This window comes from Maylandia zebra, linkage group LG6, assembly GCF_041146795.1.
Source record: "Maylandia zebra isolate NMK-2024a linkage group LG6, Mzebra_GT3a, whole genome shotgun sequence".
NCBI lineage: Eukaryota > Metazoa > Chordata > Actinopteri > Cichliformes > Cichlidae > Maylandia > Maylandia zebra.
In genome coordinates this window covers 35,758,747-35,780,825 of record NC_135172.1, presented here as the reverse complement: position 1 = coordinate 35,780,825, position 22,079 = coordinate 35,758,747, and the positions used below count along the sequence as shown (strand labels likewise).

The window sequence follows — 22,079 nt, the reverse complement described above, 5'->3', positions numbered from 1 at the left end:
GGTGGATTTTGGCCGCCGGGACACAGAATGAGGCACATCACAACAGCTGGAGAGCTGGCGCACTGCTTTTTTGTTCAGATTTTATAAAAAAAGTGGACGTTTACTTCCCATGCAACTTTCGAAATAAACAGTTTTGCAGATTTATTGCACTTGTTTTTATTCCATATCTTTGGTGATGAGTGGACGAAGAGTCAAAAGTGAACTTGGTGGAAATGAAAACATTTATTCACAGGTGGTACAGTTCACGCACACACTGACATGTAGAGTTACAGCAAACAACAGCGCACAGAAACAGTCGTTTGGTTAATTTAAGTAGAAACACAAATCTCTGTTTATGAATTCTTCCCTTTTAAATCCACATTATCCTGTGGCTTTTTCGCCAGAGCTGATTGATCAACCAGGGTGATGCTGTTTAAATTATCATGATAACTCTTGTACTTATTACATATTACTTATTGCGCCTACTGTCACAGATATCACTCTGAAATGCCCAGCGTGATTTCGGTTAAATTTAAATCCCAGTGGTTTAAAAATTCCCGATGACATGATTTATACAGCAGATTTATACAAACAAAACTTTGAGTCACTGGAGTCAACATGTTGCTTCACCGTCTTCCATGCAGCATGCAAATCCGATTTGGTTGTGGTGAGGTTTGGCTCAGAATAAAGTCCATAAAGGCGTAACTTTAAACAGCTTAGAGGTGAAATGGAAGTGTGCATGTGAGAGCAAGTAATGGACTGCAAGGCAGACTGCTTAATATTATTAACATTACTCAGTTCAGTCACTGGATCGTCAGGCTTCTTCTCAGTGCTTCTTTCTAAGAATAGTTTGACAAACTTATATACTATATGCTTTTGTCAACATAGCAGCGAATAAGCAGGAAGACCAGACTGCGTTTTAGTGCATTTTCAGGGACAGCATTGGTTTGTTTGTGGTTTCTCTACTCTCAGTAATTTACAGCACATTGTCTTTTTTCATTTCCCTAAATGACAGTTATTATTTACACATAGCTCATGTTTCTCTTTGGAAACTAATAAAATGACGAGTGAGGAGGTTTTTTTAAAACCAGTGATTGCGGGTGGGGCAAATTGTAAAAGGAAAGTCAAAACACAAAAGTATAAAATATTTCTTTTCTTCATCATTTTCCTTTTTGCGTAAAAAGAAGCAAAGTGTGAATCAAACAACACAGCAGTGATCAGGTGGTTTTCCTGAGATGAAAATGTCCCACATGTAAAGAATAATTTACCGTGCACAAGTTCATAGAAAAACATTGTACTGCACACTACCAATAACTGAAAGTATGGCTCTAACACATTCTGTGGCTTTTCTTTTCAAGACACGGGTGCTGTGGTGGGCACTGAAGTGCACAGTAGGAATCGCATGGCTTTATGCAAAGTCACTATGGTGAATGAGAGAGGAGTGTGGAGGTGAATGCATCACACTTTCGGAGGAGGTCTGACTGCTTCCCTGTCTTTGTCACTGGGGCCCCTCATCCCCCAGGCTGCCACTCTGTGCAACCCAAGACTCTGAAGCTTCTCCACCAAGTTCCAGCTAAAAATGTTCCTTCGTCCTTCTTTGTGTGAGAAAAAGTCTCCTCTTTTGTCTGATACTGTAGAAAATGAAGGTTTTCCAGTGCGGCTGTAGTGCAGGTTGTGGTGGGGATGACGGGAAGCTGAGATGCCGCGCTCTTGCAGCAGTTGCAGGAGTCCCAGTGATGAAGTGCTAAGCTCTGTGGTGGCTGTCTGGCCTCCCTGGCCAAAGTCCTGCTGCAAGGCTGGTGAAGTGCTCACGTGCTCACGGTCCCGAGAAGGTGGCAGGCCGAAAGAGTGAAGGCTATTAAAAAAAAAGAAACAAACAAAATATTAAAACTAAATGACATAACATCTCCTCTACAAGCACATGCATATTCATATAAACCGACTGGGAAAAAAAGACGATGTGAGACGTTTTGGTTAGTTTAGCACATCAACACTAAAAAGTGGAGAAACATGATGTTAATATCCCAGTGATGAGGAAAACAGATCTGGTGTGGAAGAAAGTGGAAGAGATGGTAAAAAATATATATATAATAAAAAACTCAAAAACAAGTAAGAGCAGATGTTACAACGGTAGGCACAGCGTTAGTAGAAGATAACATGCATAACGGAAGTAGGACTCATGGCGCATCAAGTAACATTTACAGACCTCCCACTACATCCTACTTAGCATCTAAAAGCAGTGAACCAACTTTTTAAATTGTTTTACCGTGGAAGGCAATGCAGTACATTAGATTTAGGTAGATCTATGTTTTATAAATATATTAAAATGTTTACACAGTAAACTCCTTTCTAGACTTATTGATCACTCATTTCATGCACAGAGTGAGGACTGGAAGTGCTGGAGATCATGCCTCTGTCGTTAATATTACAGACACTAATCAAGCATTCAGAGTGCATTTATAACACCAGGCTCTTACTTTTCCCTGGTGGCTCCTTCTAGAGTTGGAGAAAGAGCCTTGACAGACGTTTTCTACCATTGAGAGGGTAAAGAATGGAAGTTAGGAAAGACAGAGCAACTGCAATCTGTAATATCTATACCTGTTTAGAGTGGACCTATTGTGCTCATTTTCAGCTCCACAATTTTATTCTTGGAGTCTAAATTAGTAGCCTTAGAGCCTTGGGGAAGTAATTCATTCAAGTCATCTTCTGTATAAAATGAACCATTTTAGTGTTGGTGCCTTTAAAGCCACCTTTCCTATAAGACAGCTTACTTCTGATTGGCTGTCCCTTGCAAACAGAATACTTAAAAAGCAGTTTGTGGCTAAGAGCTATGTGCCTGGGATGGCCATAGTGTTAAGAGCATACACAGTGACCTCATTATGTCAAACTTTGCCCATATTTAGTATCGCTGCACACAATTTCACAAAAAAAAGAAAACAAACAATTTAGGCCCGCTTTAATGAAACTGACACTGGGAAAAAAAAAGTTTGGGTTAGTAAATCTAGTTTAAAAGGTTAATAAAAAATCCAACTAACACTGCCTAAAGAGTATTTACCTTGGCCAGAGCTGTGAAAAAACACAATGAGCAAAGACGAAATAACCCCAAAACAGTATGTTCTTACCTAGTGGAGAAGGAGGGGATGATTAGGGAGGGTTGGAGGACTTGGCAGGTGGTGATGGGATGTGTGGGAGGGGTCTGAGGGAGGTTGGGACCCGATGAAGAGACTGTGAGGTCATGGAGGGGAAAAAGGTAGGTTAAACTACACATGTGGGAAAGGACACACATCTAAAGAGTCACTAAAAGACTGAATGAAGATGAACCCTGCACTAATTTTGCAAGGAATGGGAGCTATCCTCTATAATGAGAAGATATGCACTTCAGTAAATATGTCATCTGGAATTGAGTAGAAATGAGACAACTAGTTGACTTGTGTGTGTAGTGTGCCAATGTGTCGTACCCATGCCGTGAGCTCCAGAGAGGTGTGACAGGTCTGGCTCATCCTCCTCCAGGTCGTTCAAGCTGTAGACGTGCTGTATGTCAACTTCGAGCTCCCTGAAGTCTTTAGTTAGGACTCCCGGGCGTGGATGCAGGATACCTCCCAGGTTTGGTTTGGCCAGCTGCTGCCACTGGTGCAGAGTCACTGAGCCTGAAGAGTAGAGATTCAGAAGGTGTTGCCACTGAAGTGTGTGGTAAAAAAATACAGATGCATTACAAATACTGCTCTCTGAGCAGGGCAGCTTTTCATCCGTGGCATTTACTACAGAGGCTAAGGTGAAGAAGCTCGTCATTTTCTGTCTTGTTTTACTTTCTTATGCTTCATCAAGACTGCACAAATGCTGAAGCAGGTTTGAAGACATGATTAGAGAAACATAAAGCTAAAAATTTTACCTTCCAGAGGTTTGACAATCTGCAGACGGTCAGGTAGGTAGGACCTGGATCCTCCCGAGGAGCCACAGGAGTGTCGGGAGCTACCGTTGGAGTAGTTGGTGCCTGTTGAAGCAGCTGGGCTGGAGGCCAGGCTGTAATTTGGCGTCAGGAAGCCACTAGAGCCCTCGCCTTCCTCACTGTCTGCTGCCAAGGCACGGAGTTTACGTTCGCGTTCCACATCGAAGAAAGGTCGGTCAGAAGAGTGGTTCTGCTGGCGGACTGAGAGTCTGCACAAGGCAGTTTCGAGATCCTGGCCTCCTGGTGTGCCTGGTTGACCTAAACGTTTTGGCCCACTAACGCTAAAAAGAAAAAATTAACAACATTATTTTAAAGTCAACATCCTACAGCTTCAAACTGTATCCCAAAATGTAAAATCTGTGTCGAATCTTTAGGCATTACTGTGGCATCTGATGTGCAGTCTTACCTGCTGTCTTCCTTCTGAGCATGATTGGAGCTCGGCTTGTCTTCCAAGTTCAGGCTGGCATTATCGGAGCCATAGTAGCTGGTCCGAGGGGTGCTGTTAGAGCTGGAAGGTGCGGACACCGGGCTGGAGCCTGGCACACCTGGTGAGTGGCATTGAGACCGCTGCCTTACAGCCTTGTTCACCACTTTCACGGTTTCAAAAACACGCCAGGGGTGGTTCCTGCCAGAGGAAACAGCAAAAGTAATGACATGAGTGTCTCTCTTACACATTCACACTCCTCCAAAAAAATATTCAGAATTGAAACTCATCAAAATTTTACACAAGCTACAGGGGGGAAATTGTATAATTGCCATTCATTTAGAAGCAACAAAGAAAACCCTTCAAACTTGAACTTAAAAGATTCTCCTCTGTTTGGAGACTCTTTTAACAAAAGAAACTACCAGTTAACAGTACCAGTATGGTACTGATAAGCAAAAGGGGTCAGTGTTGGGATATACCAAGGTGTCATGCTGTGTCAGTTAAAATTTAGCTGTAACAGTTTTAAGTGTAACCTACAATACCTTTAAGTCTATTAGCTTAACAGGCCTGCTGGCAAAGTGAATGCCTCACGCTATGGATCTTAGGCTGATGCAAAGAGTGAGGCAAGTCTGAGATTCTGTTTTTTCAAATAAAATGCGTTATTATATATCAGTGACGTATCTTTCAAATAGTATATGACATATACTATTTACATATATATTGAATAAATAAATGGTCAAATTTGTAATTGATTTTCACTTCAATTTGCATTTCAAATTCTGGTTCACTTTGTTTAACATTTTGGTTGATGATGTTCTTGTTCTTTGTAGTATATTGTCTCCTAAAACAAAAAAATTACCCAAATACGGGGAATGCATCCATACAAGAAATTAAATCAACAAACTACAGATTGCTTTGAATGCAAAATGCCATAACAAAGATGCACAGAGTGAGACACAGATGAAAGAGAAGAAAAAGCAAGAATAGATGTGCGTTTCATTTTTCACGTTTCCTTTTTCATTTCTACGGATCATTTTTCATGGGGGTAAAGTCACTGTCTCCACTATTAATTTGTTCAGAATTTCACAGACTGATTAAAACATATTTGCAATGTTCTTCTTCTTTGTTTATACAAGAGAACGCAAAACAATAAAAATTATACTAGTTTGTAATCAACTACTGGCCCACTCCATTTTCCTGACACCATCTAACACCTTATAAAATCATTAATTATCAAATACAAAACTAACATTAAGCATTTATTCAGCTAAATCATGGATGGATGTCAAGTAGCGTCATTACACACAATTGACATTGATGTAGTTCTTTTAACAGAAAACATTACGTACTAACAAAACGTAAGTCAAGTAAAACTTGTTATTCCCTGAAATCCAAATCGCATAAATTTAATCTAAAAAATTACCACAACAACACATAAACATGTAACATACTAAACCTTACTAGTAATTATTTTCAAACATGCATCAACTCAGTCAGTACTATTGTACCGGATGTTTTTTTTCTTCTGTAAGGAATGTGTCTAATAAAAGCTGAGCTGCTATAAAAGTAAAAGCCACTTGACGAAGGCATTTGAGTTTAAGGTGTGATAGGGCAGGGAGTGGAACTACCACAGAATTTAAGTACTTAAGGTATAAAGGTGGTTTCCCAGAGCTGAACTTGTTTAACTTTAGTTATCTCTGTAGTTCTAGAAAATAATTCTTATGAAAACAGGAACATGAAACTACAACTGCTACTCAATATTCACGGTACAATCTGGTCAATTTAGACCAGACAAAGTGGATAAGGATTTTTTTAAATGTGCATATAAGCCAAACAGACGCAGGTCACAGACTCACTTGTACTCTGAGGGAGCTGGGGTGTCTAGGCCTTTGCGGAAAGTGCCTTCAATCTCTGCTGCCAGTGAGTCCATGGGGAGGACTGAGGCCAATGAAGTGTACCGCTGCACGGTGCTATTTGGCAGGCTCTTGTTTCGAAGATTTTTAATGTCCTCTCGGGCTTCGTGGAGCATGTCCTTACACTCTGAGTACTTGTCCTGCAAGTCCTTGAGCTAGAGACAGGGGGTGACAAATCAGTCAAACTGTAGATCAAGGGGGGGAAAAGTGTCATGCCACTGACAAAATACACAGGAGCAGCTGAATATATATGTAGAAGCTTGCTATGATAAGCTTCTACACATACACATTTGATAATAAATCACCAAGCGGTGCTGGAATCAGCATATCTATCTAAAGCCAAAAATGGGTTTCTGTAAACACCTCAAACTCTACATCTGTGTCTATATTATGAGAGCTTTTCAGCCACACACAAAGACAAATCAAAACTGAGCTCATGTAATCATCTTAATCCAACACCAAAAATGCCGTTGAAGTCACAGAGATTACAAAGCGAGTATCTTACCTCAGATTTCAGTTTTTGCTGGCTCTCACGGGAGGCATTCAGCTGGTGGTTTAACTCCTCGTTCTCATGGGTGAGCTAGACGGAAAGAGAACAGAATTCAAAAAGTTTTAACACAAGTATTTAATATAATCCATAACAAAAGCTGTGCACATGTGTGAGCCTCTCACCCCTTTGCAGCGTGCCTGCAGGTCAACGATCTGAGCGAGCAGCGAGCTGATTTCCTCCTGCTGCCTGAGACAATCCTCTACTTTCCGCGCTAGCTCTTCCGACAAGTCAACCACCTGCTTATTGGCAGATGCTGAAACACACAAGTCCCATAAATTTCCTTGTGCCTGACTTATAATTCTCATTTTCATTGACTGAAGCAAGACTGTGACACTTACAGAGCTCATCCACACACACCATCATCAGCTCCTGTTCTTGCTCCTCGTAGATTGATGTCTCCGTTGAGAGCTCAGTAGCCTGCAGAAAAAATTATTAATAATCAATTATCATATGTGATGCTGAACAGCAGTCTTGAAAACTCTGTGTGCAATGTGCAAAGACGCACTGCATACTGTACTATTTATTTTCAAATAAGTGAATAAATAAACACATAACAAACAGGAATATCTCTTTAATTTCAAAGTTAGTGCATACCTCTAATCTGAGCTTGCGGTTCTCCTCCTCTAAACCTTTCAGTTTCTGCTGTAGGAAGTCATAGTGGATGAAGTTGGTGAGTGAACTTGATGATTCATTCCTTTTCATTCTAAAGAAAGAAAGAAATGCATTTATATTAAATAAAATCCAAATTTTTATAAGAAAAGTGATGAAAATGTTGATGTTGTGCGCTCTGCTGGGAAGGTGATTGGCTGCAGACTCCCATCTCTGCAGGACCTGTACACCTCCAGGACACTAGGGCGTGCAGCTCGGATCATAGCTGACCCTTCTCACCCTGGACGCAGTCTGTTTGACCTGCTCCCCTCAGGCAGGAGGTTCTGGTCCTTTCGCACCAGAACCTCTCATGAACAAACCACATGACTGTTCCTACCACTAACACATGACCCTACACTGTGCTCACTGCATCATTCCATGTTTGCACCGATCACCACCTGCACTCATGTATATATCTATCTACTTAGCACTTTTAATTTTTATTTTTATGTTTATTTAAGCATTATCTGACAGTATGTTTGCACTAAGTACTGCAGCAATTTCCTAATGTTGTAAACCTGCTCAACATTTGGCAATAAAACCCTTTCTGATTCTGATTCTGATTCTGAAAAAGAGTGATCAAGTGCTAAGCCCTGTATAAATAGGCTATTTTATAATATAATTAACGCTCAAAATAATTAGCATGGATCACTGCGATGAATCTAAGTTAACAGAGTCTAATAATGTGTAATAGGAATGATTAACTGCTGATGGGGAGGGTTTTACTAGCTGAAGACATTGAGAGGATCAGTGGGGATGTTCTGACGTCTGTTTACTTATGTATAAGCCCAAGGTAGTAACCAACAGTGTAAACACAATCCTTCATAGCGGACATTCACCATCATAAACACTGAGGAACATTTTGGTACCACTACAGCATGAAGTCCACTGAAAGTACTTTGTGATAACATCTTGAAGCATAGTTAGAGTATAGGATGCATTGCACCTCTGTTACAGATTTTTAGACAAATACAATTTTAGTCAGAAAAAAGCTACATATGTTAAAGTAAGACTTATACACAATATGCAAAACAAGTTGCCAGCAGCTCGTCATCATTCAACCCTGTGCGTTACACCATGTGCACATTTGTGTACTCACGGTGACTGCGACTGAGCGTTTTCAATCTCCTCAGTGCTCGCATAGAACTGAAGGAGGTCATCTCGCATCGAGAGCTCATGGCGCAGTTGAGCAATCTAGGAAAACAAGTCACGATCACTTAAGCACAGCAGAGTGTGGCACAACAAAGATGAAATATTTCCATCTCGCTATACAGGTGTGTATCAGGAGCCTTTCTGTTTACCTCCTCCTTTGCAATTTCAAGCTGTTCATCCAGCATTTCATTACGTGCCGTTAGTTCTTGGTTTTGCTTCAGGAGGGACTGGCCAATCCGTGCTGCCAATTCCAGATCACGCTCTTTCTGCAAAGTCATAATCAAACATATAAATTAATAAATACGTTGAGATATGTTTAAGGTTTTAAATGATTTGATTACACTGTACTAATTTAAACCGTAATTATGTAAGACCAAAATGTTAGTAGATAGCACTGAGAGAGGTGACAAAAATATGCAGAAAACTGTGGCAAACAGTGATGATCTGTGAGGCAGATAAGTCTAATCCTCTTAAATTCCATTCATCTGCTGTGTGTCTCTGTCTTACCTCCTCCAGCAGGTGGGTGACCGCCTTGATATCATGATATGTCTTGGTGACCTGGCCAACTCTGTCTGAGGACAGCACTGTGGGAGGAGTGAGAGATGAATTTAATGAATGAAGGAAAAGACATAACTGTAGATGGTAATGGAAGAGAACAGCAAGAAGTCAGTCGTGCTAACAGCAGGATGGTGTAAGGCTAACTAGACAACTAGATTGCTTTTGTCACTTTGATCTCTTGCCGTTTCTACTTTACAAATACCTTTAATAGGTTACATGATATTACGGTGTAAAGACTTTCCTGATATTTCTTGTCCATTACTGTAACATCTCTTTCTCTTTCTCTATTCAAAGCTGCTGTGCTTGGTTGCATTTGTCGATGCACTGGTGAACCTGAATTATCAAAAAGATAAAAACAAGATGTCCACTGGAGTGAAGAAAGACCCGCCTACCTGATAAAGTTACATTATTGCTATTTATCATTAACCAGATCTCGAGACACAACAGCTCCACATGGTCAGCCACAAACTGATCCTCTTAGCTTGATCCTTTTTAGCCCAGATAAGACGCCACTAAAGACCTCGTTCTCCTGGATGCTAATATAGGTCTATGTACAGGGACTAAACTGACTAGGTATTCACACCAGGAAAGGATAACAGTGGCTGGCTATTGACCTGTAACTTTGTTTACATCCTGTACAGTGAAGTAGACATAAACAAGCCAGTTAAAGCTGAAGTGGCGAACAGGATTAATCAGTCATTCGTTTAGGATAGATAAGACAGATTTTACATTAATAGCATTCATGTAATCATCATTTCTAAATTTCAATAGGTTAAATTATTTTTCAGACATTTACTAATAGGTATGAGGCGATCGTGGCTCAAGAGTTAGGAGTTCGCCTTGTAATCAGAAGGTTGCCGGTTCGAGCCCCGGCTTGGACAGTCTTGGTCGTTGTGTCCTTGGGCAAGACACTTCACCCATTGCCTACTAGCGGTGGTCAGAGGCCTGGTGGCGCCAGTGTCCGGCAGCCTCGCCTCTGTCAGTGCGCCCCAGGGTGGCTGTGGCTACAATGTGGCTGCCATCACCTGTGTGTGAATGGGTGGATGACTGGATATGTAAAGCGCTTTGGGGTCCTTAAGGACTAGTAAAGCGCTAGATAAATACAGGCCATTTACCATTTTACCATGAGATCGTGGTTTCACTTTTTTTCTGTCTTTGCAATAATGCCTTTAATTATAGGTACTGTTTAGTGGCATGCCTCATTTGTGTAAAATGCATATATACAGTGTTTTAGAATCTGCTTAAAGATGTGCAGACATTGGCTGGATTAGCTTACGATTCTGTATGCAACATCTCTAAAGTTAAATAATCTTACTTCAGATGAAAGCTTAGCTAAAGAGATGGGAAGCTGCCTGGCACACAATTAGACTGTCCTGAATTTGGCCTAGAAACACAGTGATTGGATAGCTGTGTCAGTATCTAATCAGCCTAATGGAAGGAACCCAATGTTAGGCTGGACTGTACCGCATTGCTCTGTGTAAGAACACTTTATATTGGCCATAACTTATAGCATGAACCACATCTACAGGATTTATTTTTACTAAGATCAAAGAAAAATTTGGTCATTGTCAAAATATGTGAGATCAGGAACTTAATTATTTTGTTGAAGACTTCTCAGGAGCAGTAGAGGGGATCATGTGTCAAAGCCAAAGAGTTGATTCTAGGACACACACAGAGATGACAAATGATGCTTGCCACCCTTTGGATTCAATTTTAATGCTCACATATGTTGGCTATGTAACAGGTCAGCTGGCAGGATAATATGTTTCTCTCAAGGACACTGCAGCAAGGCAAAAGCACTTGAATACCCAGCCTCCACTGAATGATAACACTAGCTCTGCAGGTCTGCATCATAAAAGTCAGGTCAGAGATACTGTCTAATGTCTCGTATTAAAATCCAATCTCTTTAAAATGTGAGCATAATCAAACAAATGCAAGTGTTACAAAAATCCTGAAATTTAATCTGCTAATGAAAAAATGTCACATGTTCAGCAACATTTCAACAATAGAGATAAGACTTCAAGGTCAATAATAATCCAAACTGGAAAGGAAACAGCAAATCATCACAGTGATGCACGTCTACTTGTGCACTAATGTGATGACCACAATAGAATCTGTAAATTAACAAAGGTTAATCAGATAATAGGTTAACTTCTTTAAATCCTATTGTCCTGAAAGTGCAGTGCTAAGGGGAAAGTCTGCAGCAGGACTACTGGTAGGAACACATTTTCATTTTCACATATCCAAAACAATGACATGTTAAACCAAGAAGAAACACTACTTTTTTACATTTTACTGCCTAATCTCAGTGGTTACAAGAACATTAAACTGAAGTTAGAGTACTGTGTATTATTTACACCCTCTATCCCACTGGCCAAAATACCTAATCTATTTCCTCTTAACCCAGCTGTCACGGCACAGAGCAGATCCAGGTAGAGGTTTTGGGGTCTAGGCTGAGCTAAATCTAGTCAAGTTCAATGGACTGCAAGTCTAATACTGTTCCTTAATGACTTAGGTGCGCTTATGACGTCTGTTAGGTTGAGGGATCAGACGGACATAGATGAGCTCCAGGAATAACATTTACAGTGATCATTGATCTGTATTGTTCTGAAGGTGACCATTTGATAGGATTGGCAGGATAAAATATTTGTCTCACAAGACTTCCTAGTGCAAATCTGTCTGTACATTTTTAGTGCAGTTTAAGCAAGTCAATAACAGTATTAAGGGACAGATCCAAGTTAAAATACATGTCACTAAAAAGAAATATAGGACTTATATTTCTGATTAACATTTGGTTTGCACCGTCATGCACACCCACACAACATGCAGCACAGAGGGGAAAAAACACAGCTATAAATGCACACATTAAATAAAAGGCCTGGAACATGTCACACAGTCATTCAGATAAAAACAAGCCTACATAGACATGCATTTACTTATAAAGTACTAGAGCAGTACCAGATTTTTTTTTGGTATACAAACTGATCTGGAGAAAAAGCAAAAAAAAAAATTATGTTATGTAAAATGTCTCAATTTGGCAAATGTCAGTTTAAATTGGTGCATTTTAATGCACCAGTCACATTTAGGAAAAAGCTCCTGAAATTATAGGATTGGAACTAGAGCAGCAGTACAGTAATGCACCTGCAGTTGTTGTTCCTCAAAAGCACATCTATTAAACAGTAGTCATTCTTAGAAAGAGAAATATGTCTAAATTCTCTAACTTGTCCTGCAAAAACTAAAGCTAATTTTGCTTTTTTCCCCCCTTTGTTTGTTGCAGGAGAAAGGAAAAAACATATATAGTGTAACGCTGGATCCATACAGTAAAAAGAGAAAACACAAAATGGAATGACCGAGAATTATAATTTGATCGCTTGCATACACAGCCTGGTTGTGCTGCTGCAGCATGCATGGGCATACACACTCACAGGTACTCTGACCTTCACAACACTAAAAGGAAAAACTGAAACTGAATACACTTACAAAACTTTACACCTCTTGATGCTCTAATTTTGAACTAAAGCTTCAAGCAGGGTCTGCAAAGACTCGCTTTTTGTTAAAGGTTAATCTTCATTTGCACAGTGTATCTTCAGTGACACAACTGCACCCTGCAGTATACGCAGTTCACCATTAAGTATTAAAGTGCTTAGATAACGAGGACCATGACAACGCAATGTACTACAGAGTACACCAGACAAGAATATCTGAGTTGCACTTGAACTTGACCTTTAATATTTTACTTCTACATTCTCTTATTTCTATTTTCTAAGTATGAGCTCTGCAGAAGAAGATCAGCACATCTCACCTTGTGTCACCTCCCTGCAAAGGTTGTCATTGTTGTTGTTGTTATTGTTATTGCTGTTGTGGCATTTGTTCTCCTCTGCTATTTCATCTAAAAGACTGGAATGGCTCCTCTCCTCCTCGTCTCCCTCAGATGCTGAGGAGCTCCACACCTCCATGGTGATGGATGAAAAACTGCTCTCTGTATCTCCGTCCATGGGTTAAATCCCTCGTTCTTCTACTCCTGCTGTCTGTCAGCTGTGCTGTGACAAACCATTTGTGTCTCTGGCATGAATCTGCTGGCGTGTGTGTAGGGTAAAGCAATATCAACTAGACTGTGTGAGTGAGTGAGTGTATACGCCTCTATTTGCGTGTGCATGAGAATGTGAGCTGCTTGTTGTTAATATATAATCCGTCAGACTGTAAGGGCCATCTGTCGTCATGCCTGCCTCCCTTCACCTGGCCACGTTGGACTACCGGGTAAGAAAAGAGGGGGGGAAAGGAGAAGGGGTAAAGGAGGCATCAAAGTCTAAATGGCAAGCCATAAAATCTGATATTTATTAATTATTGTTAGCAATAATTAAAAGATATGAGTGACATGAGACTACAAATGACAATAATTCTGGTTGGGGCATTTGGTGCAGTTCAAAAGGATGCTGCACAAAGCCCACCCACCCCTGTAAACTGAGCAAGATAGTAGCTTCCATCCATGCCAGTGGCTGGTCTAATTCTCCTCACATACGCAGTACCAGATAGAGGAGGGGGCTCTGCGTAATAGTGGTGCAGGCAGAGTCACACCCACTCCCACAGGGGACTGATGGAGGCAAAAGCCCCTGTTCTTAATTACTGAGTAAGTTTTCACAGATAATAATAAAATGAAGAAGTTTTTTGTTTTTCTCTGTAAAAATATTACAGACACTAAAATAATATAAAAGTCACAAATATTCTACATCTTCATCATATATGTCCAGTCTGTGCATCTTGTGACTTCAGTTGTTGCCCAAGCCAAAGCAGTTTCTTACAATCAAATATTTACCTTCTAATTAATTTTTCACCCACAAACTGACCGTGTGCCTGTCAAATTCTGTAAAAGACATTCATGCATTTGTTATTCCCTGAAGAATGCACGTGAATTACGTGCACGTCCACGGAAGGAATGGTTCAACCATGAGACAAGAGACAACACAACTAAAAGAAAAGCAAATGGTTATAAGGAAGTAATGATGTGTGGACTTCGCCCTTAGTAATAAAAAAAAGTGACAAAAGCTTCACTTTCAAGTCACCAGCCAGAAACAAAAGAAAACCTGTAGTCTAGCACGTTCATTAAAAAAAAGAAAATCCTGCAGATATAGTTCTTAAGATCACCTTATAAACTTTGAGTAAGAGCTCAATAGCATGAAATAGGACCCTTGCGTAACTCATTGTGTGTTTCTTTGTTTACTAAGAGTCAAATGTTACTGATAAAAGTCTGCAAAGTGAGAGCTGATATCATTGATATGAGCTGATATGAGATCATATTCATGCAGGGGAACACCCTGGAAGGTCACTTGCTACCTTGTTTTGCTTCAGGGCATCTACAGAAAAAACGTTGTGCACAGTCGTCACGTAGTGCTCGCATCTCTGGTTGTGATAACTTTATGATCCTTTATGGAAAGGTAAAACATGAATCAATATCCAAATATGCTGGAGAACAATGTTTCTAATTGAACCAAAAAATCTCCTTTTACTGCATGCCTGAGCCGCTTCATGGTTACTTCCCATGCACTCCTTGTTAGGGATCACTGGTTTTGTGAATCATTACTGTTATTTTTGATAGCGCTAAAAAAATTATCTTAATACTTCCTTGACAAACTGGCTATACTACTCATTGTTTGTTCAGTTCATATACGTTTTCACATTAGGTTAAACAATTTCCAATGCTAAACAATTATATTTATTTTCTGACCAGTTACTTACAAGAAAGTCTCATTTTTAGCTCCTATATGTTCCACAATGTTATAAGTTGCTACATTGGTTCTTTAGAGCAAAAACTTAGCAGGTTTTTGGCTCTTTAGCTGTATGCTCAAAGAATGCAGAAAGAGCAAAGTACAACAGTAAAGCTATAGGCTAAAAAACCAAAATAATGAACTGAGTGGGGTCAACATCAGTGATTATATGTGGATTTAACTTACAACATAGAGCACCTTGAGACAACGCCTTTATACATTGTGTATGTGGTTTGATCTACTATCATTACATAAATATTATTAAACAAATTCAACATTCGATGACGCGCCAGATACTCTACACAATGCTAAAATATGCACCAATTTCAACATTAACTGTGATCAATATTTAGAAAGAGATTTAATCTCAATCCTAGAAATGATTGAAAAGTGTTTTTCATTAACTAGCATTATATCAAATGAGTCCAAGACTGCAAACGAAACACAAAGAAAGAGCACAGAGGAGCAGGGTGTGAGCTTAAGTAAAGAACTCAAACAACACCATATGCCACATGCCAAAAAGAGTCACAGCAGCATGGCACAGTCTGCATGGGTCAGGTTAGTCTGTCCTGTTCCGTATAGCAATACGTGGGTTGGCATCACGTAGGTAGAGCCTATTTAACATTACGAGGACACAAACATGCAATCCTATTACTATAAATCAGGGCTATAGGGACAGGAAACCACTCTAACTCCTTTTTTAATTTTTAAAATATAGAAACAAGCAAAAACACAATATCAGGTAATGGGGCAGTTATTTACATATTTAGCTTCATATATAAAATTATTCCTTATGAAAAGAGATCCAACTATAATGACAGAAACATACAATAGTATAATAGTGTATAAATGTATTAACAAAATTATTAATTCAATATTTAATACCTCAAAGAACTACAGAATCCAATTCTAGGATTCTCTCATCAGCTGTATTTTATAATTTGAGAGCAAGTCAACATGTTTCAGGACAATAACAACAGATGCATTGAGTCTTGCAGCTACTCTATAGTAGTTCATGATGACTTTATTTAAAACAGAGGATGTATTAACATCAGTGTTGCAAGTGACTGCCAACATTGTCTTTGTAGTGATGTCAGAGTCGCCATTAGGATATGCTGTTTGCGGAGCTGCAGCATAAACTGCTTAGAAGTCATGACTGCTTAATCGGATTAGTGACATTTGACATCTGCGACTCACCTAAATGTGGTGCGTGTGTGCGCGTGGGGGAGGTTGGGTGCACAGCACGACCAGAGAGATGGAAGGTCCTTTTTATTTCTTACCACCAAGTTTAAACATTATGAAAAGGAGCTTCCTGAAATATTTATTCTCCATTTAAAATAATAAAATAAAACATTTAGCATAAATGGAAATGAAAGGTTTAATATTTAATATTCCAAGTTTAATACTCGAAAACTGTAAGTTTGTATGACTAGTTAGTTTATCCAGTCTTTGATCAGAATAAAAACTAAATGCACTATAGCAATGACACATTCACCAAACTTTATAGGCCATAAACACAATAATGCAGCTTACTATTAAAATTTTCATATTCACTCTTGTGAGTACTGTTCCCTTTATATCTTTACAAAGCAAACCGAAACGTGCTTTGTGTGCTGCACAACAGCTAACTAGTCTGTTTTCGATTACTATGTTGACAGGCGCGCCTTCACATTTATTGTCTTTCCTTCAGTACCTTATCGAGTACAAAGCGGCCGTGAGAACATTCTTGGCCAACCATCAAAAGTAACATATTAATGTTCAACGAACCAAACCTAAACTTTACTCGGGCAAAGACTGAGCTCTAAAACAAAAGGCAAAAAATTAACACAATGATTGTTTGATTTTTCTCTTGGGACAATCTCTACATTTTAATTAATTCTTACTTCCCTGTGACAATACGCGTTTTTATTCTTGTGATGTTTTAAAGGTAAAAACAACTATGAGGAGCTGAAGTCAGTACACGTTTACTAAATTAAATAAACTTTTTTTTTCCCCCTATGGCAACAATGAAACATTTTGGGAGATTGAGCCCACTAAAAAGGCAGCAATTCAGGAAAGTGAAAGACTAAACTTTAACACAACTTAAAATATTTTATCATCATGTTTATCTATCGTCTGTAAACACAAGTAGAACTTAATTTTGCATGAATCCATAGATACTACAGTTTCTGTTACAATGGCAAAACCAATTCTGCATAAATATAATTTGATTGACCGCAAACGTGCACATTGAATAAAGACTCAGAGCTGGAAAACTGAAAACTGATTGCAACTTCTACAAAAGGTACTTTGAGTCAGGGGGTCATTTTCCATACTTGGATTAACGTTTCAGCTGGATTACAGCTTTGTTCACGATCTGATGTCATCCTGGAATTACCTCTTCTCTGAAACTGTTTGGTTGGTTGTCAAAGTGATATGTCGGTAAGGTCAAACCTACTCGGAAACAAGTTAATTTAACATAAACAGGATTAGATGGCAGCCTTAAACAGATCTCAGTCGAAATATCTACCCGACCATGGATCAAGCATTCTTGTAGAAGGAACACACTGACAGAAGGAAAAACATTTGAAATTGTAATTATACTGTACGACTTTAAATATGCTTGTATTTTTTTAAAGTGAGAGAGTCACGCTAATTCAACTAGAAGAGACAAACTAGCATAGGGTAACTATTAGCACATCAGAAAAGGAGCTTAGCTTGATGACGTTCCCTGCTACTGCCACCAAACATTTACGTATTAAATGAACGAATTACACAACAGGGCCTGTGATAATCATAGACTGTATATAAAACACAGACTTTAACGTCTGAAGATAGACATCAGTACACATATATTTAAAGTTGCATTTTTTTCTAACGTCCTGCAGGGGGAGACTGTGGTAGCAAAAAGAGATCTGATTGAACAGAAGTACAAGATAACAACCTGATTGCACAATTCCTTTATCAATTCACGGCATATATAAACAGGAAAAAAATAAAGTAGTAAAGAAAAATAAGGAAATTTGTGTTTGGTTAATTATTTCTTTGTTGCAAAAATGCTTCTTAGCAATAAATATGTATAATAAAGCTTCCAAACTACTGTTAGAAAGTCTGTTTATTCCCCCTTAAATGTGCCACATCTAATGCATTTGTGGGTTGAGCAGCAGAGATGAGAATGTGGGCTCTGCCCATGGAAATGTTGGCAAATCTTCTCTACCCCAGGTACTCTCTAACCAGACAGACCACACACAGCCAGTCTCTAATGTCCACTCCAGAGAGGCCTTCAGAGATGCCAGGAGGCCTGCCATGATGACTACCCTTCATCATCAGGCCCATTTGCATTGGTGTCAGCAGCATGTGCGCTAGAACCTGAAAATGTGAAGGAAAGTTATGTTCAGCAATGACTCCAGATTCTGCCAGTGGCAGTTGGATCCTAGGGTCAAAGAGATGCTATGCTGATTACGGCACCAACAGGATATCTACTTTTGTTGGAGGCGGTGTGATGGCGTGGGGCGACATCTCCCTCACTAGAAAAACAAGGCTTGTTTTGGAGTTATCTCAATGCAGAGAGATATCAAGATGAGATTCTGCAACCAGTGGCAATCCCATATCTCCACAGTCTGGAACAGAACTCTGTGCTCCAAGATGAGAATACTCGCCCCCATAGAGCAGGGTTTATTAGAGACTACCTCCAAAATCTGGGAGTGGAGAGGATGGAGTGGCCTGCCTGCAGTCAGGATCTCAACCCTACTGAACACCTGTGGGATCAGCTTGAGCTTGCAAAGACAGCAGACAGCATTCGTTCCAGAATGAATAACACAATCAAACTGGCTGACTTTCAACAAATGCTGGTAGAAGACTGTGACGCTGTCCCACAGCTGTGCGTGACCAGCACGAGGAGGAGGTGTCAAGCTTTTGTGCCTGTGTATGGTTCCTCCACCGTTTGTTAAATTAATAAATTGTCACAATGTCTTGTTTCTTCATACTTCAATCTTCAAATCCAACAAACAACACCAAACAAAAGCTGTTTGGCATCAGCAGAGAAGATTTGACAAGTTTTTCATGGGAGCAACCCACATGCTCAACTCTGCTGCCCAACCCAAAAATGAATTTCCCTTACAAATGTCTTACCATTTAAGGAGAAAATCAACAGGCTTTCTAATAGTATAGGATTTGTAGCAAAGAAGCATTGTAAAAAAACAGGAAAAAAATCATCCAAACACAAATTTCCTTACTTTTAGTGTGGTATTATTTAGAAAATCCTACATCTTCAATTATCTCAATCACAAGATTTTCAGAAAATCTGACCCCTGCCCTTGACCTTAGAGGGATTCTAAGATTTTTAGTACATGCACCTACGATATCAATCACAAAATCCTGAGTTTCGTCATTCTTGAGTTATCGAATTTACAAAACTTGGGTGTCCACGCTACGCACCACCCGGGGGAGTGGCGACAATACCCATTCAGCCTCTAAGGGCAAAGAGGTAAAAACCCACAGCAAACAAACAATCAATCTTATAATGAATGAAAAAGAAGATAATGTATGTTTTGGAATGACTTAAAGCAGTGGTGTCGAACTCCAGGCCTCAAGGGCCGGTGTCCTGCAGGTTTTAGATATCACCCTGTTTCAACCCACTGAATCAAATGATTAGTCCATTACCAGGCTTCTGGATAACTTTAAGACATGTTGAGGAGGTAATTTACCAATTTAAATCAGCTGCACTGGATCAAGGACACATCTAAAACCTGCAGGACATCGGCCCTCGAGGCCTGGAGTTCGACACCTGTGACTTAAAGTAATAACTTTAATAGAAGAGCTGATGGTTTATCCTGAAGAGAGTTTTCAAACAAAGACATTCCAGAGTATTAATAAACTGAAACAGTTTTGATGTTTAATGTTTTAAAATTCCTTCACTGTGCATGTTTCACAAACAGCTACAGTACAATAAGTTTGTTGCTGCTTTAACAAGAGTTAAAGAAGTCAATAATCCATTTTTATAGCCTTTCTAACAACAACTTTACAGTTCAGTCAGAGCTGAAATGAAACAGTACTCACAGAAGTATTTGAGTGTTTCCTCAATCTGGTCATGTGTGAGTCCCAGTACGACCTCTGGTGGCACCAGAGGGGTGTGCAGCCAGTCGTCGTTGTCATATCCAAACACACTGTCTGCTCGAAGAGTGTAGTTGGGTTGACCCTCTGATAGGAGGCTCACTATCTCAAGCTCCGGCAGATCTGAACAAAGGTCTGAGTGTGGGGATTGTTTGTGTGCACATATATGTTTTTAATGAAGATTGATGAGTGTATGGATTAATATGAGAGAGAGGAAAAACAAAAAGAAAGTGGACATTAAGACCCAAAACAAAGCCAATGTCACCTGCAAGTGTACACTGCCCTCTACTGACAGATGATTGAATCTGCAATGCAATGCAATCTCTTAATACAGTGGTTCCCAAACCTTTTTTGCTAGGCCCCCCTTTGTTTTACAAGAAAAATGTCTCCCCCCCACCTCCCGCGCGCATGCACACACACGCACACACACGCACAGTCACATCTCCAACCACACACACCCATATTTTGCTCCATTATTTCACACCTCAAATATTTTGTAAACAATTAAGCAAATACAAGTAATTTGCAATAAATTACAGGTAGTAATAAAATAAACTACTAACTCTTTTATGCTACGTCCACAGCTACACGGGTATTTTTGAAAACACAGCTGTTTCGTCCACACGTAAACGGCGTTTCGAATCACCGAAAACTGAGATTTTTCAAAACTCCTGTTTTGCGTTTACGTGTGGACGAGGAATGCAGAGTTCGTCACGCAACGTCAAAGGTATGTGCCTTTTTCACGTCACGCTGTGCGCCACGTTATTGTTTACATGAGATGAATTGCAGAATGGCAGATAGTCAGATTAACAGTATTTTGTCTCTATCTTCAGTTTTTACACTTTGTTTTTTCAACATTGCTATCAATACATTTTTCAAAAAATGCCTCTCTGTGCCTCTCTGTCACACGGACAAACTGTGGGATACTGTTTGTCCGTGATTTAGACAGGGGGAACAAATCGTGGCAGGATCAGCCTGATATTATTTGTATCCCACTGTAACTTTACTGTATAAAGAGCTGTATAAACATCTCCAAAATGTCAGGAGTAGTTAGTCATTACAAGAAGTGTTTGTGAACTAAAAATCAAGAATGTGGGATCCTGTTTGTCCGTGATTTGAAGAGCCCAGCGCTGCTCCCGACGCAGGGAAAACCAATTATGCAGGGGAGACCTATCTTGACACTTGTGCAGGTGAAACCAAAGGACAGATATGCTTCACCATATTTTCTAGTCTTTGGCTTAGAATGAAGTTGGTTTGGAAACATATTCAGCTATGCTTCATCTCCTGCTTTGCGTTTGTGTGGGCGTCCCGTACTAGCAGTGTCCAAGCGTTTTGGGTTTTTTCCCCTTTTCATACTGCGCCCTCCCTGCAATGGCTCTGCCCCACACTTTGGGAAGCTCTGCCTTAATAGATGCACACTGAGTCAGAATTAACTGAAGAAACATGCAGATCAGCTTAGTTCACTTGTATATTTAGGTAGGACACTGACTTTCAAACCACCATTAAAAAAAATAAAGACCTACCAGTTAGAGTTGACACATCATGGCAGGCTCGTTGTCCCAGCTCACTTAAGTACCCCTGTGAGGCAATGTGAAGAGGCTGAGGGTCCACGTCCAGGGACCCCTTAGCCTCCCCCTGCCCCTCATTGAGGGAGAAGGCTGACTGGGTGTCCAGATGGGCCTGTGGGGGCCAGAAGGGAGGAGAAAGAGAAGAACGAGGAGAAGAAGTGAGGGGGGTTGAGACAGGGTGGGACAGCTTGGCTGGGGCTGGGGGGTTCAGGGTGAAGGTCAACTCGGAGCCAGGTGTCCCACTTGGAGACTGAGGCCGCCCGGTTGCTCAGGGGGAAAACACAGGCATCCAGGGCATTGGGCTCTGACTGAGACTGAAGGTAATGACTAGAGAGAGGACAAAGAGGAAGAGAGAGGAGGAAACAAAAGAGAATAGAAACATTAGAAGGTTTCAGAAACCATCTGCAGTTATCTCCATGACAAAAAAAAAACAGTTGCAGCTAATGTTGTACACATTAGAACATGCACATATGTATGTACAACAGTGT

At 40.0% G+C, this 22,079-nt stretch overlaps 1 protein-coding gene across 1 annotated transcript; it reads right to left on the bottom strand.

Moving 5' to 3' along the window:
• Positions 1–203: 203 nt before the first annotated feature.
• hap1 (huntingtin associated protein 1) lies at positions 204–21,859 on the bottom strand (the record flags this gene model as incomplete). Its single annotated transcript, XM_076885145.1, has 15 exons — positions 204–1,834; positions 3,102–3,204; positions 3,438–3,626; positions 3,869–4,206; positions 4,332–4,550; positions 6,206–6,417; positions 6,768–6,842; positions 6,935–7,065; positions 7,151–7,229; positions 7,407–7,515; positions 8,560–8,654; positions 8,762–8,878; positions 9,120–9,196; positions 19,970–20,146; positions 21,547–21,859. Coding segments are annotated over 15 exons (2,631 nt in total), but the record flags the coding sequence as incomplete, so codon positions are not given.
• Between the last annotated feature and the right edge of the window lie 220 nt (positions 21,860–22,079).